Source organism: Agelaius tricolor, unplaced genomic scaffold (assembly GCF_023055355.1).
Source record: "Agelaius tricolor isolate 1412-34295 unplaced genomic scaffold, bAgeTri1.0.p SCAF_79, whole genome shotgun sequence".
Taxonomy (NCBI): Eukaryota; Metazoa; Chordata; class Aves; order Passeriformes; family Icteridae; genus Agelaius; species Agelaius tricolor.
Genome location: NW_027269339.1, coordinates 240125 through 262588, shown reverse-complemented (window position 1 = coordinate 262588; position 22464 = coordinate 240125). Strand labels below are relative to the sequence as shown.

The following is a 22464-nucleotide window of genomic DNA, read 5'->3' as shown; positions in this document are numbered from 1 at the left end:
TTCTTGACAGTTTTCGGCCGCTGTTCCGCCCGCAAAAGCCGAAGGGTTGTTATGTTTTTAACACTGTCGATTTCGGTGAAGTTTCCTCAGAAGGCCGTGACAGCTGGCTTGTGCTGCTGAAATAATGTGGCGGAAATGATAGCCGAGCCCAACGCAGCCAGTACCCTTCCCAGCCAAAAGTAAGACCTGGCGCAGGTTGTCTGTAAAATCTGTGGGTAAATTCGGGTGCTGTCCCTCGGGTTCGTGCCGTGCAGATACCGCGGCAATCTGTGGTGTGTCACCTTGGGGGAAAGGGGAAAAAAGGGGTTTGCTCTGCATTGTGCTTTATTGCTAATATCTTCATTTTATTTCCTTTCGTGTACTATTTAGCACCTCCTTAATGTAGTGTTTAATGCTGTTTGACAGGGACCTTGGCTTTGCAAGCTTTTCTGTGCCTTATTCACCGCAGTGCCTATGTGTACCCTATCTTACCAAAAAAAAAAAAAAAAAAAGGGGCAGATTCATTGTCAGTGCGTGTGTTCCTTTCATTGGAGAATTTGGGGATGCTGAGGGGGAAGAGTGCTAAGTAATCTGCAAGCTCCCTGTAGGCATCGATGGGGGCATTGCTTCTGTATATTTTGTATTGTTTTTATCAGGGAGCCATCATGTCTTCTTCCATTTATAATGTATTTCTAAGTCGTTTGTTGAGATGAGATAAAGTATTCATATAATTGTTTATGCAATGGCAACTAGAAGTTCCACTAGAATAAATATAAATAAATAAAAGGTAAAGTTACAACATTTAGATATTTCTTGTTTGGTTTCAAAGAGTGAAACTTCTTAGATGTTCACTGTTGTGTGCTTTGAACTCATTGCAGCCTGGTCTTTTCTGATCCTGTCGTGTTCTGGGCCTGTTTGCTCCATGTGTTTTGCTTCATTACGCTCTAATGGAAGCTGAGAGTTGTAGCCCATGATGACATGTATAGCTTCCCATGTGTCCATTACAGTATGTTTCATCTGAAACCAGCCTTTTACCTTCAGAGGTGTTAGGCAGGTACACGGCAGTTGCTTATTGGAGCTTCTTATATTGGTTCTAGTAGATGAAACAGTTGTTTTGAAATTTAGAATTTAAAAAGTTTACAGGTAGGATTCTTTCAGTAGCACAGATTAATCGTTCCTTTTACACACAAAATGAATATATTTCCTCTTTGGTAAAGAGGTAGTTTTCTTTTCAAGTGTGAGTCACCAGATCTATTCTAAATGTTTAATAAGATAAGAAAACTGAATTCAGACGTTATCACAGTAGTATTGTGTCTGAGGATTAGATGTGGGACTTGGCTTCCTTCATACTTCAAGTGTTTTATAAGTAATACTTCAAGTGTTAGTGAAAGGACAACATTGTGGCAGGAACACAAGGTAAAAATGAGTCTCTGAGCCATACATAACAGGGTATAGAGGTGGAAATAGAAATGGCCTTCTGCTTTTGCTTTCTTACTGGTTCCCGATGGAAACAACTAAACAACTGAGAGCTGTTTCTTCCAGTGCATGAAGCAGTGAATGTATGCAAAGTGCTCAACATGGTGTAAAATAACAAAGGGAGAGAAAAAAAAAAAAAAAGCTACTTCAAAATTTGTCAAACCTACCATTGCACTCCTATAGTTGAGATGTTAAATGGAGACACGTATAGGGATTGCTGCAGAAGTGACCCCTGTGTCTTCCCCCAGCTAGGTACAGTAATACCTATGTTTTGCTTAAGAGGATAAGAGGATATCTTAATTCTTTTAACAGTTTCTTCAACAGAAATGTAGTTGTGCAAATGAAAGTTCCATTTAAATATCCCATTTAATTGCTCAGTGGTTACATGGGCTTCAGTTTCTAGGTGCTGGTCTAGTTTCTGCAAATGTTTGTACCTGCCTTACGAATAGCCTAACTGGAAACACCAGTATTAAACACCAGTATAAACACCAAAAAAAAAAAGAAAAAAAAGAGAGAGAAGGGAGAAACATGAAAATTAGTAGTACCTGAGTTTAAAAACAACCTCTACTTTTATGTAAGTTGTCTGTTGTTTCCCAGTGCTTCCCGAGGCATAGCTATGTGCTGCAATGCACTGGTAACCAAAACAGTTCAGAAACTAAATGGCTTTTTAATATTAGTATTTAGTGCTTAGTTATATTTGCTGAGTGCTTAAGATAGATGTTTAGTTGCTTGTGTAACAGTTACTGTAACAGGTTTCACCCCAGATATGTTTTATTTGGTGTTTATTTGGCCCAGCATGAAGGAGCTGTAGGTCTGTGGTCTTCCCACTCTTGGAGGTTTTGCTGAGCTTTGGTAACATGCTGCTCCATATGCCAGGCGTTTCCTTACTTTGCCTCTTTTGCTACAAGTACATTTTGTCTGGCATAAGAAAAGAAACAAGTAGCACAAGGCCAATAGATACTGTCCAGAGAGCTGTCCTTTAGAATGTTCTTAGGAAAGAGAGGCGTGAATTAAACCTTCAAAGTATGTTCTACACAGAGATAGTAAAAGCAGTACGTGATCAGACAAGTCCTTGACAGAACTGTCCTGTGGCAGTTCTGATTTTTGAATTATTTAAATGTTTTAAACCAACTTGGACTCAAATATAGTTGCTATAATCAAATGCAGTGCATTCATTTTCTTTCTGGGATAGAGTAAGTTGCTGAATACTTGTAAACACTTGTAAACACTTCAGAAAAGGTTTTGAAGGTGTGTTGAGTGTTATGTTGAGGTACAATGCAGAAACTGGTAACCCATGTTACTGCAGTGTTGGCTGGCACCTGAGTTGCAGCTCCTGTGAAACAGTGCAAGTAAAAACCTGTTAGTCCAGCCCCACAGTGATGCATTCTGCTTTGAAATCAAAAGTGGAAGGATTAAATCACATAGGAGAAACAGCTCCTTGCCAAACATGTTTGGATTCTTTTTGGTTTTGTGCTCTGTAGAAGGATCTGAGAAGAGCAAACTGGCATCAGAGAAGCAATGCATATTGCTGTTCCTTGCTGTTTGTTCTTTTCAGCTGGGAAGTCTCCAGTAGTGCTTGGGCTACTTAATCTCTGTGGCTTGCAATTTTAAATCAAAGAAGACAATTGAAAAATTTTGTGAATGATTTCTTATAGAATACTGACTGAGCTGGGAGCTATAGTTTATCCCACTCTTTACATGCAGAAGTCCACACAGTTGGTATTAGGATTGGTTCATCCTGAATTATTTTCTTTCCTTCCATCTATCAAACACTTTGGCATGTTTCAAACTTTTCTATAGCGAGTAATTAAGGGAATTTGACTTTCATTTCTCTGTAAAGAAGGTAAGCATATGCATAATTGTATTTAGAAATTTTATATATTTTTGTGCAATTTTATATTTCTGTAGAATTTTTATTCGAGTCTTTGGAAGCCTTATTCTACATCATTTCTTGAAGTGTCTCAGTAGATCAAAAAGTAAACAGAGACATATTTAAATAAAATCTGTCTGCTCTTACCAACAAAATAATGTTGTGACCTTGGTCCTGCAGTTGATGTTATTCAGTCTCAGAATTTGCTTTGCAAAACAATTGTGGGAAGAAGAATGATAAAAATGCTTATCTGGCATTGATAAATGTAGGTGGATTTGAGCTGGCTCTGCATCCATAGAACATGGATGCAGAGCCAGCTCAATTCTCCATCTGTGTTAGCCAACACTGGATACTGGAGAGTTGATGGTATCTGATAGTGTAACACACTATTTTTTTTTTGTTTGTAAAGTGGTCACTTGTGTTAGTACACGCTCTTGTTGCAGTAGTATCAAGAAAATAGAAGTAATTGTACACTCTCATATTTACTTTCTTTCTGTGCCTTCCTGTAGTACAAGTCAACTGGCTTCATGTCCTGGCCACTGTAGTTTAAAGGAGGCCATTGCAGCCAGCTTCCTGTGCTGGACCTGCTGCACAAGTGGGATCCAGCTCATCTAATCAAACATGACCTTTGGCAAAGCACATTGTTAGCGTTGGGAATGATGAAAAATGACATGGTTTCATTGCAGATAAATGTATGGCTTCAGATCTCCCAGAAGGTGCATCTTTCTTTATACAATTGTTCCTCCATGATATTAGCAATGACTTGAAAATGAAGTTTTTTATGTGTCTTTTTTCTTTAGCATGTTTAATAAACAAAGTAAACCAATTTCTTCTTCTCATTTTAAAATGTCAACACATCAAATGTTGCTGCCTTGTTTAGCTTAGGGCACCCACAGAGTGAATGCCTACTTGTGTTACTGGTTCATGGTGCAAAGCTCTTAAGTCAACAAAGGCTGCATTAAGTCAATGTCAGCTTTCTGTTTCATTTACTTACTTTATACTTCCTTGATACCTTTGATAGCTTTGCTGGTTTTCTAATTATCTGCATATCTTACAGGAAAGCCAATACTCTGAAAAAGGCCCCAAATTTCTGTTGTACTTTTAAAGTTAGCTGTTTGGTTTTAGTGAAAAAATGTCACCAGTTCCAAACAACAAATTAAAAATCCTGAAATGCATGTATTTGCTTTTCTTCTGGCTTTGTCCTGAAGTGTGTAGTTCTGAGTGCTTGCTGCTAACTCCTTCAATCTTTTTTTTAATTGCACCTTAGAGAGAATGCTGTCCATGATGAGACTGTGCCTGAGTCTCCTGCTCAGAATGGCACCTGTGTGAGAAATGGCAACCTGAAAACACCAGTAAGTTAATTTTAAAACTTTTAAAAGTTTTAATTCTTTTAAATTGTGGAGTTTATTTTGTGTCTCGTTCAGTTGTTACAAAATTGAGTACTGCATGCAGCAATCACAATGCATCTAAAAGCTGGTCACTGGATACAGCTTGACCCTAAAATTCCATTGGCAGCAAAGCCTCAATGCTGGCTTTTGAGTGGTCAGTTCATTTCACCATTGCTCTTCCTTTCTGTGCTTTGTGTGCCACCAATGTTAATTTGCAGGTAGTCAGTTTAACCTGTGAGGAAAAAGATGTAGAAGAGCTTCTGTGCTTGCTTTCTGTTATTCAGAAATTACAGCTGCCACTGAAAACTGCCTTCTGGGTAGTGTGCAACTGTACAAAAACTTCTTTCCCGTTACATCTTCCTATGTTTATGACTCATTGTTGAGAGTAAAATTCAAACTGGTAAATCCTTACTTTCATTCCTTTTAGTATGGTCGTATTTGGTGAGGAATTGTTGGGGTCTGTGGGGCATAAAACTGAGCAGCCTGGAGAAGTGTTTACAGTAAGAGTGAAATAAACTCGTGTCTGTGAATGCCTGTTGTGGGTTGTGTTTTCTCACACACTGTGTTTGACTTGTTTCAGAGAGAGAAGCGGAAGGTCCGAGAGCAGTGTGAAAACATCAGGAGGAATTCTCCTGCTAGCAGAAGAGTGAGCCAGCTGCAGAATGGAGAAGTGGTTGAGGCAGTTACCTTGTTTGAAGTGGTTAGCATGGGGAAGCAGGCCATGCAGGTATTCCCAGCACTGAGTTCTGAAAGCATTTGGTGGAGGGAAGATGAATAAACAGTGGTCATTTCCATTATTTGTACTGTGGAACATTTAAATTTTGGTTTAGCTGGGGAAGAAACATTTTTGATTGGAAAACTGCTGTGAGTGTGGCTCTTGGAAAGAATATATTGAAGCTTCAAGAAATTAGTGAAGAGGTAGCTGTCAGATATTTAAAAAGAGGAAGGAAATTGTACCGAAACCAGTCTACAATGCCTTAATATACAAAAAGATAATTATTTTAAAAAATGTGGAAAAGATTCATCAATAGCAAATTTTAGTTGTCCAGAATTCTGAAAAATCAGGTTTTTCTTTTTTTTCTTTTTCTTCTTTTTTTTTCATTTTTCTTTTTTCCCCCTTTTCCCCCTTTTTTCCTTTTCCCCCGTGCGCTTGCCTTGATCTGTTAATCATTTACCTTCATTCCAATGCAGTTTGCCAGCAGCTTGCATAATAGCCAGGTTCCCTGTTCATCTATATAGTTAGCAATTTTCTTCAATGTGAGGAAGCCCACCTCCCCATATTCTGTGAGCACATGTATATATTATCTTTGTATATGTATATGAAAATCTGGAGACCCAAATATTTTTATGTACAGTTATAGATATGTCTCTGGTGTGTAGTGTTTGTAAGCAAAGAGAGTGTGTGTGTGTATGCACATGCATGAAAAGTACATTTATATTTTGGATGTGAAATCTTCGTGCTACAGCTGAGGTAACTTCAGTAGAGCTTCCTGAAGAGGTTGGCTTCTGCTGTGCCAATCATCATGGGAAGGTCTTGGAAAGGCAGCAGGGCTTGAGTTCTGTTGCTGCTGGAATTTGTTAGACCTGTGTGGAGCTACTGGTGGGTTGAAGCCTGGATGGGTTGTCCCAGGAGACCCATGTCACTTACAGGCTGTAGGCTGTACTGCCCTAGAAATGACATCTGGAGTAGTTTTTTTGGCTTATGTTAGTATGTGAACTGTTTCAAGCCTTCTGCACAAATCATAGTCCTAGAGAAAAAGAGAACTTCCAGGGTAAATTGCTGGTAGGACTTAATACTAGTTATTAGATGGTGCAGAGGCTAAATGTGTGTTTGGATTTTTTTGTTGTTTGTGTTTATTTCTTTGTTTTTAAATTAAATTGTTACCTCAGTGCAATCAAGAACTCAGGAGGACAACTTTTTTATTTTTCTTTATATTACATTTATTAAAACTGTGGTAATTTTCCCTGTTAACAGGAAGCAAAGCATCTGTGAAAAACTACATTGTCTAAAGCAGTTTAAGACTTGAAAGAGTCTTTTAGAACTACTAGAAATGGAAGAGAATTTCTTGGAGTTTATTCTTGGTTTTGTAATTTAATGGAGATGGAGCAGTGTTAGTTTTGTCTTTATTGTGGGTATCTTCAGTGGAGTGCAGCAAACTGTCTTCATCTCCTGACTAATGAGCTTCTTTAATTTGTTCTAGTCTGTAGTAGTTGACTGGGTTGAAGCTTATAAACAAGACAGAAATGTGGCACTTCTGGATCTCATCAACTTCTTCATTCAGTGCTCAGGCTGTCAAGGTAATTTACCTTCTTCACAGCCCCTTCCACTGCCTGTGTGTGAGAGGAGTCTGAAGTGTGCTTTTTGAAATGGAATTTTTCTCTGCAGTAAATCATGAACTTATGATCTGTACTGTTCATTAAGACGAACTCCAGATGGGCAGGCAAAATAGGAAAGAATGCTGCTGGTTAAATTCTTTGTGCTAGCAGCATTCCAGCTCTGAGAGTTGTATTTGAACAAGGTTTGCAGGGTCAGGTTTCTGAAGTGGCATGTCACATTGCTTTGGAGAATCCTCACATAGGGACAGTGCTTTTGATGACTATTCTAATTAAAATCCAATGTTTCAGTTGGCATTTGTTTTGTATTTCTTGGTATCTTTTGTTTTGCTAGTATCCTTGCTTGAAAATAACCAGCTAGCAAATTCAGCTGCCTGCTTTGGTGACTAGAAAAGCAATCTCTTGCCTCATTGCAGTTGCTTTTACTAGAGAGTTTTGAATCTGTCTGTTTCATAACAAATATTGAAGCACTGCCTTCTGGGGACAGTCTGCTAGTGAAATGCTTCAGGATGGCAAGTAAGAGATTTAAGAAGACTGTCCTATTAGTTTGAAACTTCTGAGTGTATTTAAGCAGCTAGAAACATACTTTTTACATATCTCTTTTTTTTCCCCTCTAGGTCTTTGACTAATATGCCTTCTCTTATGAGAAATACTTTGGGGTTTTTGACTTGTTTTGACCTGTGGGCAAAATTTTAGTCAATCCTTGAAGTAAATGAATGAACAGAGAAAACAGCCTTTCCAGACAGCACAGAGCAGACTTCTCTAATGGGAATTTCAGTTTTGGTTCATCAATACTTTTTCCTATAAATTAATTTATGTATCCTTTTCTGTATATGTTGCCTGAACCAGTGTACATACATAAAAGAGAATTCCCCTGTCTTCAGTGTTTCTAAATTTAATAAAGTTCTTGCTGTGGTTTGGACTTGATTAATGTTATGGAGTTGTCAGTAATTCTTTTTAAAACACTACTTTTTTTTAGGCATGGTAACAGCAGAGATGTTTCAAAGTTTGTACAAGAAAGATGTCATGCAAAAAATGACAGAGACCTTTGATAAGGTAGGTGCTACTTTATTTTGCATGTCTTTTTAATATAAACAATAAGTCTCTACCTTAATAGCCAACCTGAATGGAATTCCTGTTGCTTATCAGGAGCTCTGTACCACTGCATTAATTTAGTAAAATAAATCTGTTTTTTTGCAAGAGAAATTTGTTGTCGTAATGACCCATTTTAGCAGCAGCAGCAGCAGATTTTTTTTTAAGTTAAGTTTTATTTTGAGAGTTTTACTAGGGCTGTCTGACTGCAGCCTTCCTGAGTCTTTCTCTTAGGAGTTCTTTTGATAATGACTTTAGAGATGTAGATATAACCCAGCACTGCAGCAGCTAAATGGCTCCTTTGGTATTTGGTTGATAGGTCCTTTAAAAAATACTAATATGGATTACTGATGAATTAATTCAAAGATATTTTTAGCTGATATTTTATTTGAAAATGTTCTTTCTTCTTTACTGACAATTATGATTTTTAATAACTGTATTACATCATATGAAAGAAGAAAAATGTGTTTCAGATTTTTAAATAATTGTGAAAACAGTAGTGAGTATTTAATTTCTTGGGGATTGTTAAGAAAGGTACGTAGCTTTACAATGCTGTTTCACTGCTTGACTGCTCCTTGACTAATTATGGCAACATTAAATTTTCTGCCGTGCTTTCACAGTTGCTTCCATGCTTTTTTCCCTTATATTTGTCACTTCTGAATTGATTTGTCAAGCAGCAGCCATCAGCCTTGTTTTAATTGAGCATCTCTCAAAGACCAGCTGCTATAGAAATTCCCACAGAGAATGAATTTGCCAACATGGTTTTCTTCATTTTTAGAAGTGTAGTAGCACTTGGGCTAATTTTTTGACAGAAATGAACCTCTGTGTGTCTGGCCATATGAATTAGTAGTCTGGCACTTCTTTGCCAACTAAATTAGCCCTGAATAACACTCATGACAGTGCAGGCACTCTGGCAGATACAAAGATGTGATTACTTTTACCATCAGCCTGGAAATATTACAGCTCTGTAACCTTTTCACCTGTCCTCATGGGCAAAAAGGCAGGTTCTGCAGTTGCCTTAGAAGTTGTATTCTCTATGCTCTGTAAAGAAAGTGAGTTCTCTCTTATCTTTTCCATAAATAAGATGGAATTGTAAGTTAGTGGTTTAAGTTAGTCGAGGAGGAGTGCTGTGTGGGACTACAGGGATTTCAAAAACATTTTTTAAAAACGAATTACAGTAATAGTGAAAGTACTAATGAGAGTGGAGAATATTGCCAGATATTTGCTTAACATCATCTTGCCTTTGAATTTTTATTCTTTGTTTCTAGCATTCAGAGGGTTTATTCTTGATGATTTCAATGATTCAACCATGGCATTGCTGTTAATTAAGTGCAGCACTATATCCTTGCACCAGTACTTCCTCTCAGAATTCTTACTAATGTTAGTGGGAAATGTTAATAGAGTTCAGTATGGCAAGAAAAGAATTCCTAACATCCTCATGGTCATGGTGGTGAAGTATGAGTTAGTTAAGTGGTCAGTGAGGTGGACTGAAAACTGGTGGAACAACCAGGCCTGTGGGGAAATGATCAGTGGCAAAAGGTCCATTTGGAGGCTAGTCACTAGTGCTGAACCCCAGCTTGATATTGTAGCCAATGCTGTTTTACATATTTAATAATGACCTGGACACTGAGGCAGAGTTTACTCTTAGCAAATTTTCAGATGATGCAAAATGGGGAGGATTAGCTGCCAAATCAGGTGGTTGTTCTGCTGTTCAGAGGGACTCTCAACAGACTGGAGAGTTTGGCAGGGGGGAACCTCATGAAGTTCTACAACAGGAAGCCCTAGGAACCTGGGAATGAATAACCCTGTGCACCACTACACATTGGGGGCTGGTAGACTGGAAAGCAGCTCTTGGTGTGGGTGACAAAATTGACACGAGCCAGCAACTCACCCTTGCTGCAAAGTTGACCAACAACCTCCTGGCCTACCTTAGGCAGAGCATTGTCAGGAGGTCATGGGGGATGATTTTTCCTCTCTGCTCATACTACTGAGACTCATCTGGAGTGCTGAGTCAAGATTTGGACATTGCAGAACAAGAGAGAGATGGGTTTACTGGAGTGAGGCCAGTGAAGGGCCACAAAGATGATTTATGATCTTTGATATGGGAAGAGGCTGAGGGAGTTGAGCCTGTTCAGTCTGGAAAGAGGCTGGCTCAAAGGAGTCTGGCCCATAAAATACCTGATGTGACAGAAGGACAAGGAGGAAGCACAGCTCCACTCAGCGGTGTGTAGTGAGATGGTGAGCGCAAAGGCGAGCCAAGACAGGCAGTGGGTGCAAACTAAAATGGACAGAATTTTACCTGAACACAAGAAAACTTCTACTGAGAGAATGATCAAGCAGGTTGCCCAGAGAGGTGGTGCAGTCTCTGCAGATATTATTTGACTGCTCATGGCATCACCTGACGCTGAGGGAAAAGATGTTTACTTTGAGGGATCCTTGACAGAATGATGATGGCACCAATTGTAGTTAAAAATTAAAGCTTTATTTCTTAACAGTATGTTATTATTAGTATAGAGCAGAATTTATGATTAAAATGGCACAGGATTTCTATAAGCAGAATCAGTATAATAGCATAATATAGAATGTATAATATAGTTCAGGTCTCACTGTCCAGCAGGAGTTGTGGTCAGAGTTCACCAGTTAGACCTTGCAGTACCTTGATTTTGTTGACAGTGCTCTGGGTGCTGTGATGCTTCCCTGTTCTCTGACTGAGTCATTGCCACCACAGGCTTGGTAAGGAAGGGAGTGATTGGTCTGGTCCCCAGGAACAGTGAGACTGTGAGGGAGGGAAGTTAATCTGTTTGATTTGTCTGCTTGGTTCACAGAACTTCAGGGCCTGGTAATGAGGGAAAGGGAATGAATATGTGACCTGCTTGGTCACAGAGAAGGGCTGCTTGCCTCTTAAAATTGCATTAGTTTATGCTAACCACATTTCCAGGTGTTGAGAGCTGGTTGCACACAGCACTGGACCACCTATGCTGACTGACCTTGCTTGAGCAGGTAGGGTTGGATTAGAAGATCTCAGAGAGTCCTTCTCAATTTCAGTCTTTCTGTAATTCTGCGAAAACTTGTACTGGTGTTGGAAGCAGAGAATGGCTTTAATATGGTCATTGAGTAATTTTTTTTGTCTTTGTGAGCCATGGTATTCCTCAGTGATGAGACAGTCTTGTCTTTACACTGTTTTTTGTTTTTCTTCTATTTTAAGGTAATCTGTTTCTTCTGCTTTTGTTCCTGTTTATGACATTTACTTCTTGCAGTTCTTTGTTCTTATGTAGTTTTTCTTTCCCATTTTGTTGCTCAGACATTTAGGAAGGAAAGAGTTAACTTCGGTGCTTAACTCTACAGCTATATGGGGTAGAAATACTTGTGCTTCACTGAACCTGATAAAGAACTCTAGATTTAATGCCTTTTGTTTTGGAATAATTGCAGAGTTGAGAAAACATCTTTGAATCAAGTCACGCTGGTGATGAAAACATTTCTCTCCAATTTGAAAACCTCAGAATGTTTTTTTTAGGGTTTGGATATTTTACATCTAGGTACCAAACATTGAAAAGGGTTATGTACTTAGACTTGCTCAGGAGCCTTATCTCAGAATTAATAATGAAGGTTATATTTTGTATATGTTTGCGTATAAATTTTTGGAAATAAGTTGTCTTATATTAGTAACAAGGCAACTCAAACTTTAGATAAAAGTGTATCTGTCTTCTGTCAGTGGTTATTAAATAAAAAAGCCAACAAAACCCAGATGAGAAGGATTTAGGTTTTTTGTAGTATTTTGGCTTGTGTGGGCCACCTGTAGCACACATTGGCTGAAGTTCTAATGGCCTTTGAAATACGTTGCATGTTTTGTAATGCTTTTGTCTATGAATTATCTGTGCCGTTTCATTAACAAGCTTTCAAAATTTTGTCTCCTGCATTACAGGAAACTGGGTTGCAGTATAAGAAATTCATCGCTTATCCTTGGATCCTGACAGTTACTTGGCCAATGGACATGGTAGGGCTGTTGTTGTTTCCCACAACTATAGTATAGCTTTTTCTGTGGGGAATTTATCTTAACTCCTTGTTGGCACTTCATTTTGACTTTCTTCTCTTTTTGTAAACTCTGTATGAAAGAAGGAAACATTTCCTGGTTGAGTCAAAGCAGGAGCTCACATCGCTCTGTTGAGTGATTTGAATAGTTCTCTGGAAGAACCTGTGTTAAGGGCCTAATCTGACTTGATTTCTGGAAGCAGAGTTATTTCTCTAGTGGTTATGAAAGGAACCTAAGGGAATCCCAAGTTAATTTAGGTGGTGCCTTAATTTAGGTGGTGTGCCCTTCATGTTGTGTGTATGGTTACAGAGTGTGCATGTTACCATTAAAGAGTATCCCAGTGTGAAAAACATGGGCAGTAGAAATGCTCTTAAAAAGTCAGAAGTCTTTCTGTATTTTGTGCTGATTTTCAGACTGAGGAGTAAGCTATGGTGATAAAGTAGGTATTTCATGAAGTTGTAGATGGTCTTTCTACTGTCCATGTCATGATCAAGGAGCATTAAATGAGGCTTGCTGGAAACTTACCTTTCTGTTTTGGCACTTGCTGCTACTGTTAGGCTCTGAACTGACTCTTAGACCCTGGTCAGGAGCATATTCCAAATTCCTGATGTGCTTTGGGTTGCAGCCAGCCCTGTGATCATTCTGTATTTACACTTCTCATTAAAGAAAGCAGCAGTCCCTATGCATTGGAAACTTAGTTACAAGAGAAGAGCATGAAGTGTACTGTAGAAGCACGGGAGGTTATGCTGAGTGTGATGCTGTGTTAGAATGGGGCTGAGAAGGTGATTGCCCACTGGTGAAGGACCAGCTGAGCAGTGGCCAGCCTTCAGGAAGAGGTTTTCCACAGTGAGTGAAGTTTTGGAGTTCCTTGACCCCACTCACACCTGGAAGCTATGAAGATGCAAATTCATATTCTGAGCCATTCCTGGGATCTCTGAGGTGTACATGAAATGTTCACACTGTCTGAGGCTGCCATTTACAAAGTCTGTCTAGTGTGCTTTCCACTACTTCGTGTGAGAAGTCATTTCACTTTCCCTCTGCTTTCCTCCTGGCGGTATCAACCATACTGTGGACACTTATGTTTTTATTGTAACTTTCTTTTTGCATAGTGTCAAAGGTATCGTGCATTTACTGTTTCTGTGGGGGTTTTTGGAGACCCAGGTGCAGATGGTATAGGTGAATGAGTGGCATTGAGCTTTAGCCTGATAAAGTGCTCAAGCTGGCAGTGCTGCTGAGGCAAACAGTCCTGCCCTGTTCATGCCAGAGTTGTTTGTCTCCACTTTTCACTTACTTCATTGTCTCCACTTTTCACTTACTCCACTTTTCACTTACTTCATTTTCTCCACTTTTCATTACTTCATTTTACCATACTTTTGCAGGAAGAGGAAGGATGGGGAAGTGGGGAAGCACTGCTACCTGTGAGAAAGTAGAATAAGCCAGGAGTGCTCATGGTTTATGCCAGTGAAAGTTACTTACTCTGCTCTGCCTTCACACACTTTCTCCCTCCTGTCTGTTCACAGTTACCTTGCTTACATTGTTTCAAAAGTGAGCTGTTATGACAGTGTAGCGCAAATAAAGCTATTTTCTCTCTCTGCTTGCTTGTATCCTAGTTGCTTGTCCTTACTTTGGAATACTAGCCATGAAAAAAGTTATGGGGGATGAAGTGAAACTGTCTGCCAGCAGAACTCTCTCTGATGTTCAGTGGGAGATATGGGAATGCACAAGCAGAACTAATTAGTGTGTTTTCTCTCAACTTGTCTCTCTTGTGCAGGACAATGAAGACTACCCGCTGATCAGAACGGGGCCCTATTGGAAGAAGTTCAAGGCCAATTTCTGTGAATTCATTGCAGTGCTTGTCCAGCAGTGCCAGTGCAGCATCCTGTATGATAACTACTTGATGGACACCATCATCTCGCTGCTTACAGGGTTAGCAGATTCCATGGTCAGAGCATTCAGGCACACAAGCACTTTGGCAGGTAAAATCACTTGCAGAGTTGCTCTAGAGGTGCTGAGTTCTATTGACTTGTGTACTAACAAAACTGCTCTAAATTGAAAAGCTGTTTACTGGAGCAGTTCTCTTATGCACTGAGAGTACCTTCCTCCTAGTATATGTTATATGAATGTCTGTAATATAAACTGTTTGTTCCCCTGTGTATCTGAATTGAATTTGAATGCTTTAAATGTGATGGATCTAACATAATTTTTCTTTATAAAGAAATCTTTAATGCCTGACATGACTGACTTCAGAATTTTGCTGTTCTGAGTATTATATTTTTCAGTAACTGATTTTTCACAGTTTTTTGTTGTTTTTCTCCCTCCACTAACTAATGTGATGAGGTTGCAGTAGATGCTTCACCTTAAAAAGCTTCCTTTGGAGAACTGCTATTCTTGTGGTCTCTGTGCAAGAAAAGAACGTTGCTAATTACACCTTTTTGTTTCATGCAGTGTGATGGTACTAAAGCTACTACTTTTTTCCCCTAAAGCCAGTAAATACCCTCTTTGCCATGCAAAGAGCACTTAAAGTATAATTTATTCTAAAGTACGCTGTTTGCTTTGAGGGCTCAAAAAACTGACTTGAAATCTGTTCAAACCATCCAGCAATCCTTAAAGGAACGTGAATTTTTATCCATTCCAGTAGTATATTAAGATTCCCAGCAATTTCTGAGGCAGCCTCACTGTTTTTACATTTTTTTTCTTTTTGATTACCAACAATCAGCTGTTCCACAATTCTAGATTCTTTTGCAGAAAAGTCAGTTACATAAACTTACAAGAGAGTTGCCCAGTAAATTACTTCTCTGACCAGAACTCTGACCAAAAGTTTTAAATCACCAGAAATAGAAGTTAATTTTCCCTTTCTGATCATTGTCTGCCTTTAAAATAAACACTGTATTTTAAAGCAAATTACTATAATCTAGTAGTGTTCATATTTTCTATATAAGCTGGATTTGGCTAACGATATCCTTTTTGTGGTAAAGTGGTGAATATATTTATGCTGCATATCTCTGAGCTAAGCTAATTGTACTGGGTTTGTTTCTTTTTTAGCAATGAAACTTCTGACAGCAGTTGTAAGTGTCCATCTGAACCTTGATGTCAACAAGCACAATGCTCAAAGATTGTATGAGGTGGAGAAGAAGAGGCTAAGTGGCAAGAGGACCAGTTACAGACTTGATCAACTAGAGAGAAAAAGGAAAGAGGTTAGGGAAATGTCTTGTTTGGGAGATTTGTGAAAGTATAAAAGGATTACTGGCTGCTTGCTTTTGGGTCCCGGCAATTCTCTGAGGTTTATATGTTTATTTAATGCATGGTGCAGAGCAGGTGTGACTGGCTGGGTTAAGTGGTACAAACATGACTGAGGTAAAAACTGCCCTCTGTACTGTTAACCTGTGATGTCTCACCTACTGGTTGCTTTTCTAAATTGGCATCATTAGCCCTTCATCTTCACACAAATACAGATTTATACACAAATTTAATTGTCTCAGTAGCTCTGGTGTTGTGGGAGTGCAGTTTTGTATAGGTTTCTACAAGTTACAAACCCAAATTTTAGTGACGAATCAAAAGGGACACAGGTTAAGTGTCATCTCTATGTAAGTAATTAATTATAAAAATGGATTGAACTTCAGGGATGTCCTGTATCATTTTTGCTTTTCAGTTTCTGTTGTTTCTTCCCTGCTCAAAGACAGCTCCTTTTCAGCTCTCAGGGGCAGAGCTATAACTCTAAAAAATAACTTTGGCTTGAGGGAGAGGGTGACTTGGTGAATGAACATCAGGTATAGTTCCTTGTCTCCTGACCTTAGAATCACTTATCTCTGTTCTGAGTTTTAGGTGTTTGTGGGCTTTTCTGAGACAATACCCTTTTTGTGGGGAGGAGTGTTTGGGTGAGACAGGATATTTTAGTGTCATTGTAAGTCTGATCTTACAGCAAAGACAGAGGAAATAGGTGTGTTGGAGGGAAAACCCAAACCTCTCACCCTTCCTGATGTTGTTGATGAGAGAATATTTTTATTTGTTGACTTGGATTTTCAGAAATTCCTACCTACATTTTCAGGATCCAGTTTTTTAATAGGCTCATTGTGTATTTTGAAAATTTCTTTGTCTGCCTTTTTTCCATCTCTGTTCAAGTACATGAAGAGAGAATTTGGATCTGTATGTGAGGATCGCTTAATAGTTGTGCTGTATCTTTCTGTGTGATTTCTGATAGATCAAGACTCACTGTATCAAACAAGTAGCTTGTTTCCCAAGGCTAGCAGTTGGTATCCAATAATTCTTTCCTCAGGATGTAGCCACAAAAAGGCCAGTTGCTAGTGCAGATACAGACTCCTCATTTTATTGGTAAGCACCAGTAGTTTGCATCAAAGTGTATTCCAAGGGCCCTGATGAAAATTCTTCATGTGTAGTGAATTGTGGGACCAATATTAACATTCAGTTCTCTTTGTATTTCAGTATGAGCATAAGCTTCTAGAGATACAGAACATGATGAATGCTATTTTCAAAGGGACGTTTCTAACCCGTTACCGGTAAGAGTGAAAATAAAGCTGTATCTGCATTCCCCAGAAACTCCTGCTCAGATTGTACAGATAGGAGAATCAAGTTAAACATCCTGGAGGCACTGATGGTGTCAAGGAAAGTGTAGCAGTTAAATTATTTTTAAGAATCTGGGTTTCCAAGAGGACATCTCTAGTGTGTTCTTTCAGTTCTTCCTGCTGGCTGTAGAGCAGTGTATTTGTGAATGAGAAGATATCCAGAATTGCAAAATAGTTTGTAGCTAAAAGTGGTCTATGTACTGATTGAAGAATAACTTATAATATTAATATGAAGATACTTAGACTATTTTGAATTATACATGCTTTTGAAATTCCAGAACATAAAAATATTGCAAATAATATAATTGGTTTTAAAATTAATTTTTAATGTATTAATATTACAATTTTATAATTTCACAGTGATGTTATCCCTGAGATCAGAGCAACTTGCATGGAAGAAATTGGCAGCTGGATTAAAACATACCCAGATGCTTTTTTGAATGATAGCTACTTAAAATATGTTGGATGGATGCTCTATGATAAGGTAAAGTTTAATTGGGTTTTTTTTTTTGCCTAGGGCAGTACATTAGTTCTCTTATTTTAAATTTTTTTTTGAAAGAATCCTAGCATTTAAATTCTTGAGAGTAGATGTTTAATACTGTGGTGGTACAATAAGAATTTACTTTCTTCCCCATTTCAGGTGATATTTTAAAAGCCATTTTAACACTAAATAACACTGAACGTTTTTTCCAGTTCTGTGTGAATCCCTGTATGTGCAGTTATATTTATATGTCACTGAATTGGGAGTTATTTCTGAAATGTAAAATGGTTTATATCTTTTGAGACGGTTAAATGTTGACTGAAATTCTGCTTTTAGGCTTGGTCGACATTTAAAATTTTGTTTAGATTTATAACAAATAAACAAATAAATATTGTCTACTACAATTCTATTGTAGTAGAATAGTCTTCAATGTTGCATTTCTTATTGGAGTTAGACAGATACAGAAGATATTTACAGGAAATCCAGCCATTTCTCAAAGGGTTTTCTTCTTTTCCTTATAGTTTATTTTTTCTTTTGAGTAGAGGCACTTTTAAAAATCCTCCAAATACCACCCAAACAAAAGCCAAAAGAAGTCAGTAAGTCCAAAATACCAAGCAGTAGAACAAGAGGCAGTGGGCAAAAACTGATACCCAGGAATTTGCACTGGAGCATGAGGAAGAACTTCTTTACCGTTTGGGGTGACTGTTCCCTAGAGGAGATTGCCCAGAGAGGTTGTGGGCATCTCAGTGGAGATGTTCAGAACTGTCTGGACACAATCCTGTGCTGGGATGACCCTGCTTGAGCAGGGAGGTTGGACCAGATGAACCAACAAGATGGATCAGGTGCCCCATTGTGGTCCCTTCCAACCTGACTGTTCTGTGCTTCTGTCAAAGTACGCCTTTTCTCTTGCTTCGAAAAAGCATGAGAGACTTCAGGGTGATAGGAATGTTTATCGGGAACGGCTAATTAGCTAAACCGACACGCTGTACTTCTGCAGGCCGCCTTTGAAGGCGCCCGTAGCTCCTGTGTGGATGCTGAAACCCTTGGGGTTTGTTTGTGTCGGCTGCGGGCGATGTTTGTGCTGTGCGGAGCAGGTTGCACTCTGCCACGGGGCCAGCAGGGGGCGCGCGAGGCTCCCGCTTCCCGGCATGCGCCCTCCCTCTGAAGGTGGCGTTTGGGGTTTTGGGGCGACAAATACATCGGGAACTGTCGTTTGTTCCTGCGTACGTTTCATCTGATCACAATATCTTTTTATCTGGAGAATTCTCAAAAGAAAAAGTTTTGTTTTTTGAAGATGATGTGTCTTCATTTGCGGTACTCTGCAGTGAAGATTAACAGCTGGTGTCTCTAATTAATACACACAGCTCACCTGGTGCTATTTACTGGAAACTGGAAATAGTTGTTTTTTTTCTAAGGCTTTTTTAATCTGAAGGCAATGCAATGTTTTTTTCTAAGGCTTTTTTAATCTGAAGGCAAGCAGAGTGAGATAAAATGAAGTGTCTTCCATATCTACATTTAGTTGAGACCTGGTAGTGTGCCACTACTGGTGGCTGCAGTCCTGGCTGTGCTTTGTGATTTGCAGCCACTGTCAAATTGCCTGATTTCAAAACGAGAGCACCAGCAGGGGCAGCAGTGTTTTTTATATACTGTCATGGATTTTTTGGGAAGGCTGGGGAGGGAGAGCAGTTTTTAAAATTGTTTTGCCTCAAATGACAGTTGTCTTTGCTGTCCAGGAGTAACTCAGAAGTAGACCTTCCCAGTTCATAGTCTGGGAAGTGTTGACTCAGCAGTCCTATCAAACCATCCAGGTCCCAGCCTGTATTTGTAAGGTTTATTGACTGGCCCCATCTCTGTGATAGTGGTGGGGCTGAAATCTCATAACTGAATGTGTTCAAGCAGTGCTGGAGCCTGTGCAGAGCTCTCTGAGGTCACTAGAGCTGCCCACCACTTTACTGATGTTTTCTGTCATCAGGTCAGGATCAAAATGTGCTATGATACAGCTGAGGCACAGTGTATGTGTTCAGAGTATCCTGAAAATGTGCTTACATAATTCCCCTTCACTCTGTCAAGCTTTGCAGGACCAAACAGGCATATTTTTTGTCAAGATTAGAGTGGTAGTTCTGATGAGGGTGGTAAGTGGCTGGGTGTTCGTGTTTGCTGATGCTGTTGTTGAAAGAACCTGAAGATAGTGAGATATTCTTGATCATTCAAATTACTTCACATCCTTCCAAAACTATGGGGAATGTTGAATTTAAAAAATGGGAGGTGATTGAGAAGGAGAAGCAAGGAAAATGCAGATGAAAACTTAGGAAAAAATAACAGAAGTAGTCATAGAAGTAGTTATATGTTTCTATTTACTAGAGTTAATTTTCTCAGCACTTAAAGGAACATACATGTGTGGGGTTGTGACCGAGAGCTTTTGGGTAGAAACCTCAGAAGGGAGGTGGTACACTTTAATTGTACATTTGGGGTAGAAACCTCAGAAGGGAAGTGGTACCTTTTAACACTTTAACATGTTACACTTTATGTCTGCAGGCCTACACTTGACTCTACCTGACTGACAAATCACATTTCCAGGTGTGTGCCAGGGGCTGTACAAGCATTCAGCAAACCGGTGCACACTGTTGTCCCTTTCCCCACAAACAAATTCAGTCCCTTTTCACAAGCAGAGTGTTGTGACAGAGAACCAAGGGCAACTGAAAGAACCAAGAGAACCAAAGAACCAAGTCAGTTTTGCAGTACCTTGGCTGAGCTGAGTTTGTGCCAGTGTGCAGTGATGGGTGCCACCTTGAGACTGTCTGTGAGGGAGTTCTGTGGCAGTAGGAAGCAGCAGGTGCAGGCAACAGTCTCTTCCTCAGAGACTTTAAAATATAATACAGAATAAGTACTGCTTGTGTGTCATGGGCAGATTACAGAACAGTGTATATTGTTACCTGTTGACCTTTCATTTTATATTTCTAGCAAAAAGCTGTCTTAAACAGAGCTGTTAGTCAAAGCCTGCCACTGGGTATCATCCTTGGCTTTCCATCTAAGCAGGTGAACAGGAACTTGGAGCAATGGATAGCCTTTGTGTAGGTGGTCTCCTTTCTTGGATTTCCATGTTTATTCTTACTACTATTGTTAGCAAGATGAATTAAGAAAGAAGTATGAAGAGACTGATTCAAAGCCTGCAGTTCATCTTAGTATCTCTGCTGATATGCTTAGCATTATAAATTTACAGAACACGTGATTTTTCTATGTTGGATCATCAAAATCACTTTCCTAGTTCTATTTAAAGCTTTGTCCTTTGAATGTTGTAACAATGTGCATGAGCTAATTGAAAAGCTGGCTAAGGAAAAGATTTCTTTTTGAGGCATCTATGAAGCAGCATAGCAAAAGTACTAATGGGATGAAATAACACCTTGTATGGATAAATGTATTTTGCCTAAATTAACTAATTAGACTGAATTCAAAGCAGCCTTTTCCCTACAATACTTAAAATACCATGTTCTAGTGTAAAACAGAAATAGGGAGAAGGCATGGTGCTTAGCTCTATAAGAATCCACAGTGCATTTCTAAGTTGTACCTCTTCCTCTGGGAATCTAGAGAAATCTGTAATTTCTTGGACTCCTTGTCTGTGTTTAGCAATTGTCCCAGTCAGCTGATGACAAGAAGCAAGCAAAGTCTGATGTATGGGAGAGTGCTGGTTGTACTAAGTAGGCCATCCATACTCCTGTCTTTGTATCTTTAACAGATGAATAGCACAATCCCTGTATCTTTTGTATTCTGTTGCTTTTACTAACAGTGGTCTGTGAGAGTTTCTTTGACTCTTAGGGAGCCATACACAAACTTTGATGTTACCTTTGAGTTTGGCTCACTGCAGGCTTCCTCTGTGTGTGTGAGAGAGAGAGATGAGCATGTGTACACACAAACAAACTGGTACTGATGTCACTGATAAAGAAGATGAGGCAGCATTTGGATAGTCTGCTGTAGGCACCCACAAAGAGCTCTTATTTACATGATGTAAATGCTGATAGTGACTTACAAAGATACATGTATTTTACTGTTAGCCAATTTCTCTTTGTCTTACAGCAAGCTGAAGTGCGGTTGAAGTGTCTTCTGGGGCTGCAGGGAATTTATAGCAGAAAAGAACTTGTTTCCAGGATGGATCTCTTTACTAACAGGTTCAAGGTAAATAAATTACTGTTTGCTGATTTTTTAAGTCTAGGTTGGGTGTATACACAGGGCCTGATGTTTTGATCAGAGCTGATCTCCCCACTCTCTTGACTGAGAGGAGCTTAGACTCCTGCAGAAACAGCCTTGTTGATTGAATAGATGAAGGAGTTTTGCAGGGATGTTTCCTCTGTTTCTATGAACTCTTCCATTTCACTTTAGTTCACACAAAATGGTGTTAGCATGGCTGTGGTCAGTTATCTCCACCAGATTGGCTCACGTTTTTTTACAGGATCTTTGGCAGATGACAAAGAATTTCCTATGCTAAAGATCCTCTTTTTGCTGTCCCTGATAATGGGTTAACCTTGTAGATAGTGGACTGGCTGTCCATGTATCACACTGGTGTGGGAATGGCTCTCTCTTGATCTACCATGTCAGTATGAATCTTGAAGAAGGATTCCTTATCTCTTTTCTGAACAAATCAGGTGATACACTGTAGTTTTGAGTGCTTGTTTTGTGGCTTCACTGACCCTGTACTCTGCCTTTGTCATATTCCGATATCCCCACTCATTTTAAGAAGTAAGCCCTTTAATTTTTTTTAACCCTGGCCTTGCTAAGAATTTTGTCAGCTGCTCACCCTAGCAGGGTTGCACCTTCTCAGTATTTGAGTAGGAAAGCTCAAGATGATGTGATAGATATCTCAGTCCCTGTGAATCAGGACATGATTCAATGTCAGGACAAATCAATGCCTGCATGTGGTAGCAAACCCATGGTGTTTTTGCAAAAGGTGCAGGGCTTGCCTATGTGTCAAAGCAGTTGCTGCTAGTGAAAAATGCTTATCACATATCCTCAAAGAACATGAAATGGCTTAATATTGGTATCTTAGTAATAAATTATTCAGAATTAAACTCAGCTATCTAAGATTGACCCCTGTTTTAAATGATTATGTGGTAGTCCCTTATCTTTCTGACTGCTGTAAGCTCTGTAACCAAATGCAGGATTTGTATTCAATAAAGAGTGATGAAATAGCTCCGGGCAGTTTGTGCTACGATCTCCCTTTGTGGAGGATGCAGAATAAATGG

The 22464-nt window shown here is 39.2% G+C and overlaps 1 protein-coding gene across 1 annotated transcript in view; it reads left to right on the top strand.

Annotated features, from left to right (window-relative positions):
• LOC139585481 (cohesin subunit SA-2-like) overlaps positions 1-22464 on the top strand; it is a 57909-nt gene that overhangs the window by 246 nt on the left and 35199 nt on the right. The window contains exons 2-12 of the mRNA XM_071418261.1: positions 11-179; positions 4593-4677; positions 5294-5440; positions 6915-7011; positions 8027-8103; positions 12062-12133; positions 13941-14145; positions 15212-15363; positions 16610-16683; positions 17110-17233; positions 21302-21400. Of these exons, the coding sequence (XP_071274362.1) occupies positions 136-179; positions 4593-4677; positions 5294-5440; positions 6915-7011; positions 8027-8103; positions 12062-12133; positions 13941-14145; positions 15212-15363; positions 16610-16683; positions 17110-17233; positions 21302-21400 (1176 nt within the window). The 5' untranslated portion in view covers positions 11-135. The remainder of the gene's footprint in view (positions 1-10; positions 180-4592; positions 4678-5293; positions 5441-6914; positions 7012-8026; positions 8104-12061; positions 12134-13940; positions 14146-15211; positions 15364-16609; positions 16684-17109; positions 17234-21301; positions 21401-22464) is intronic.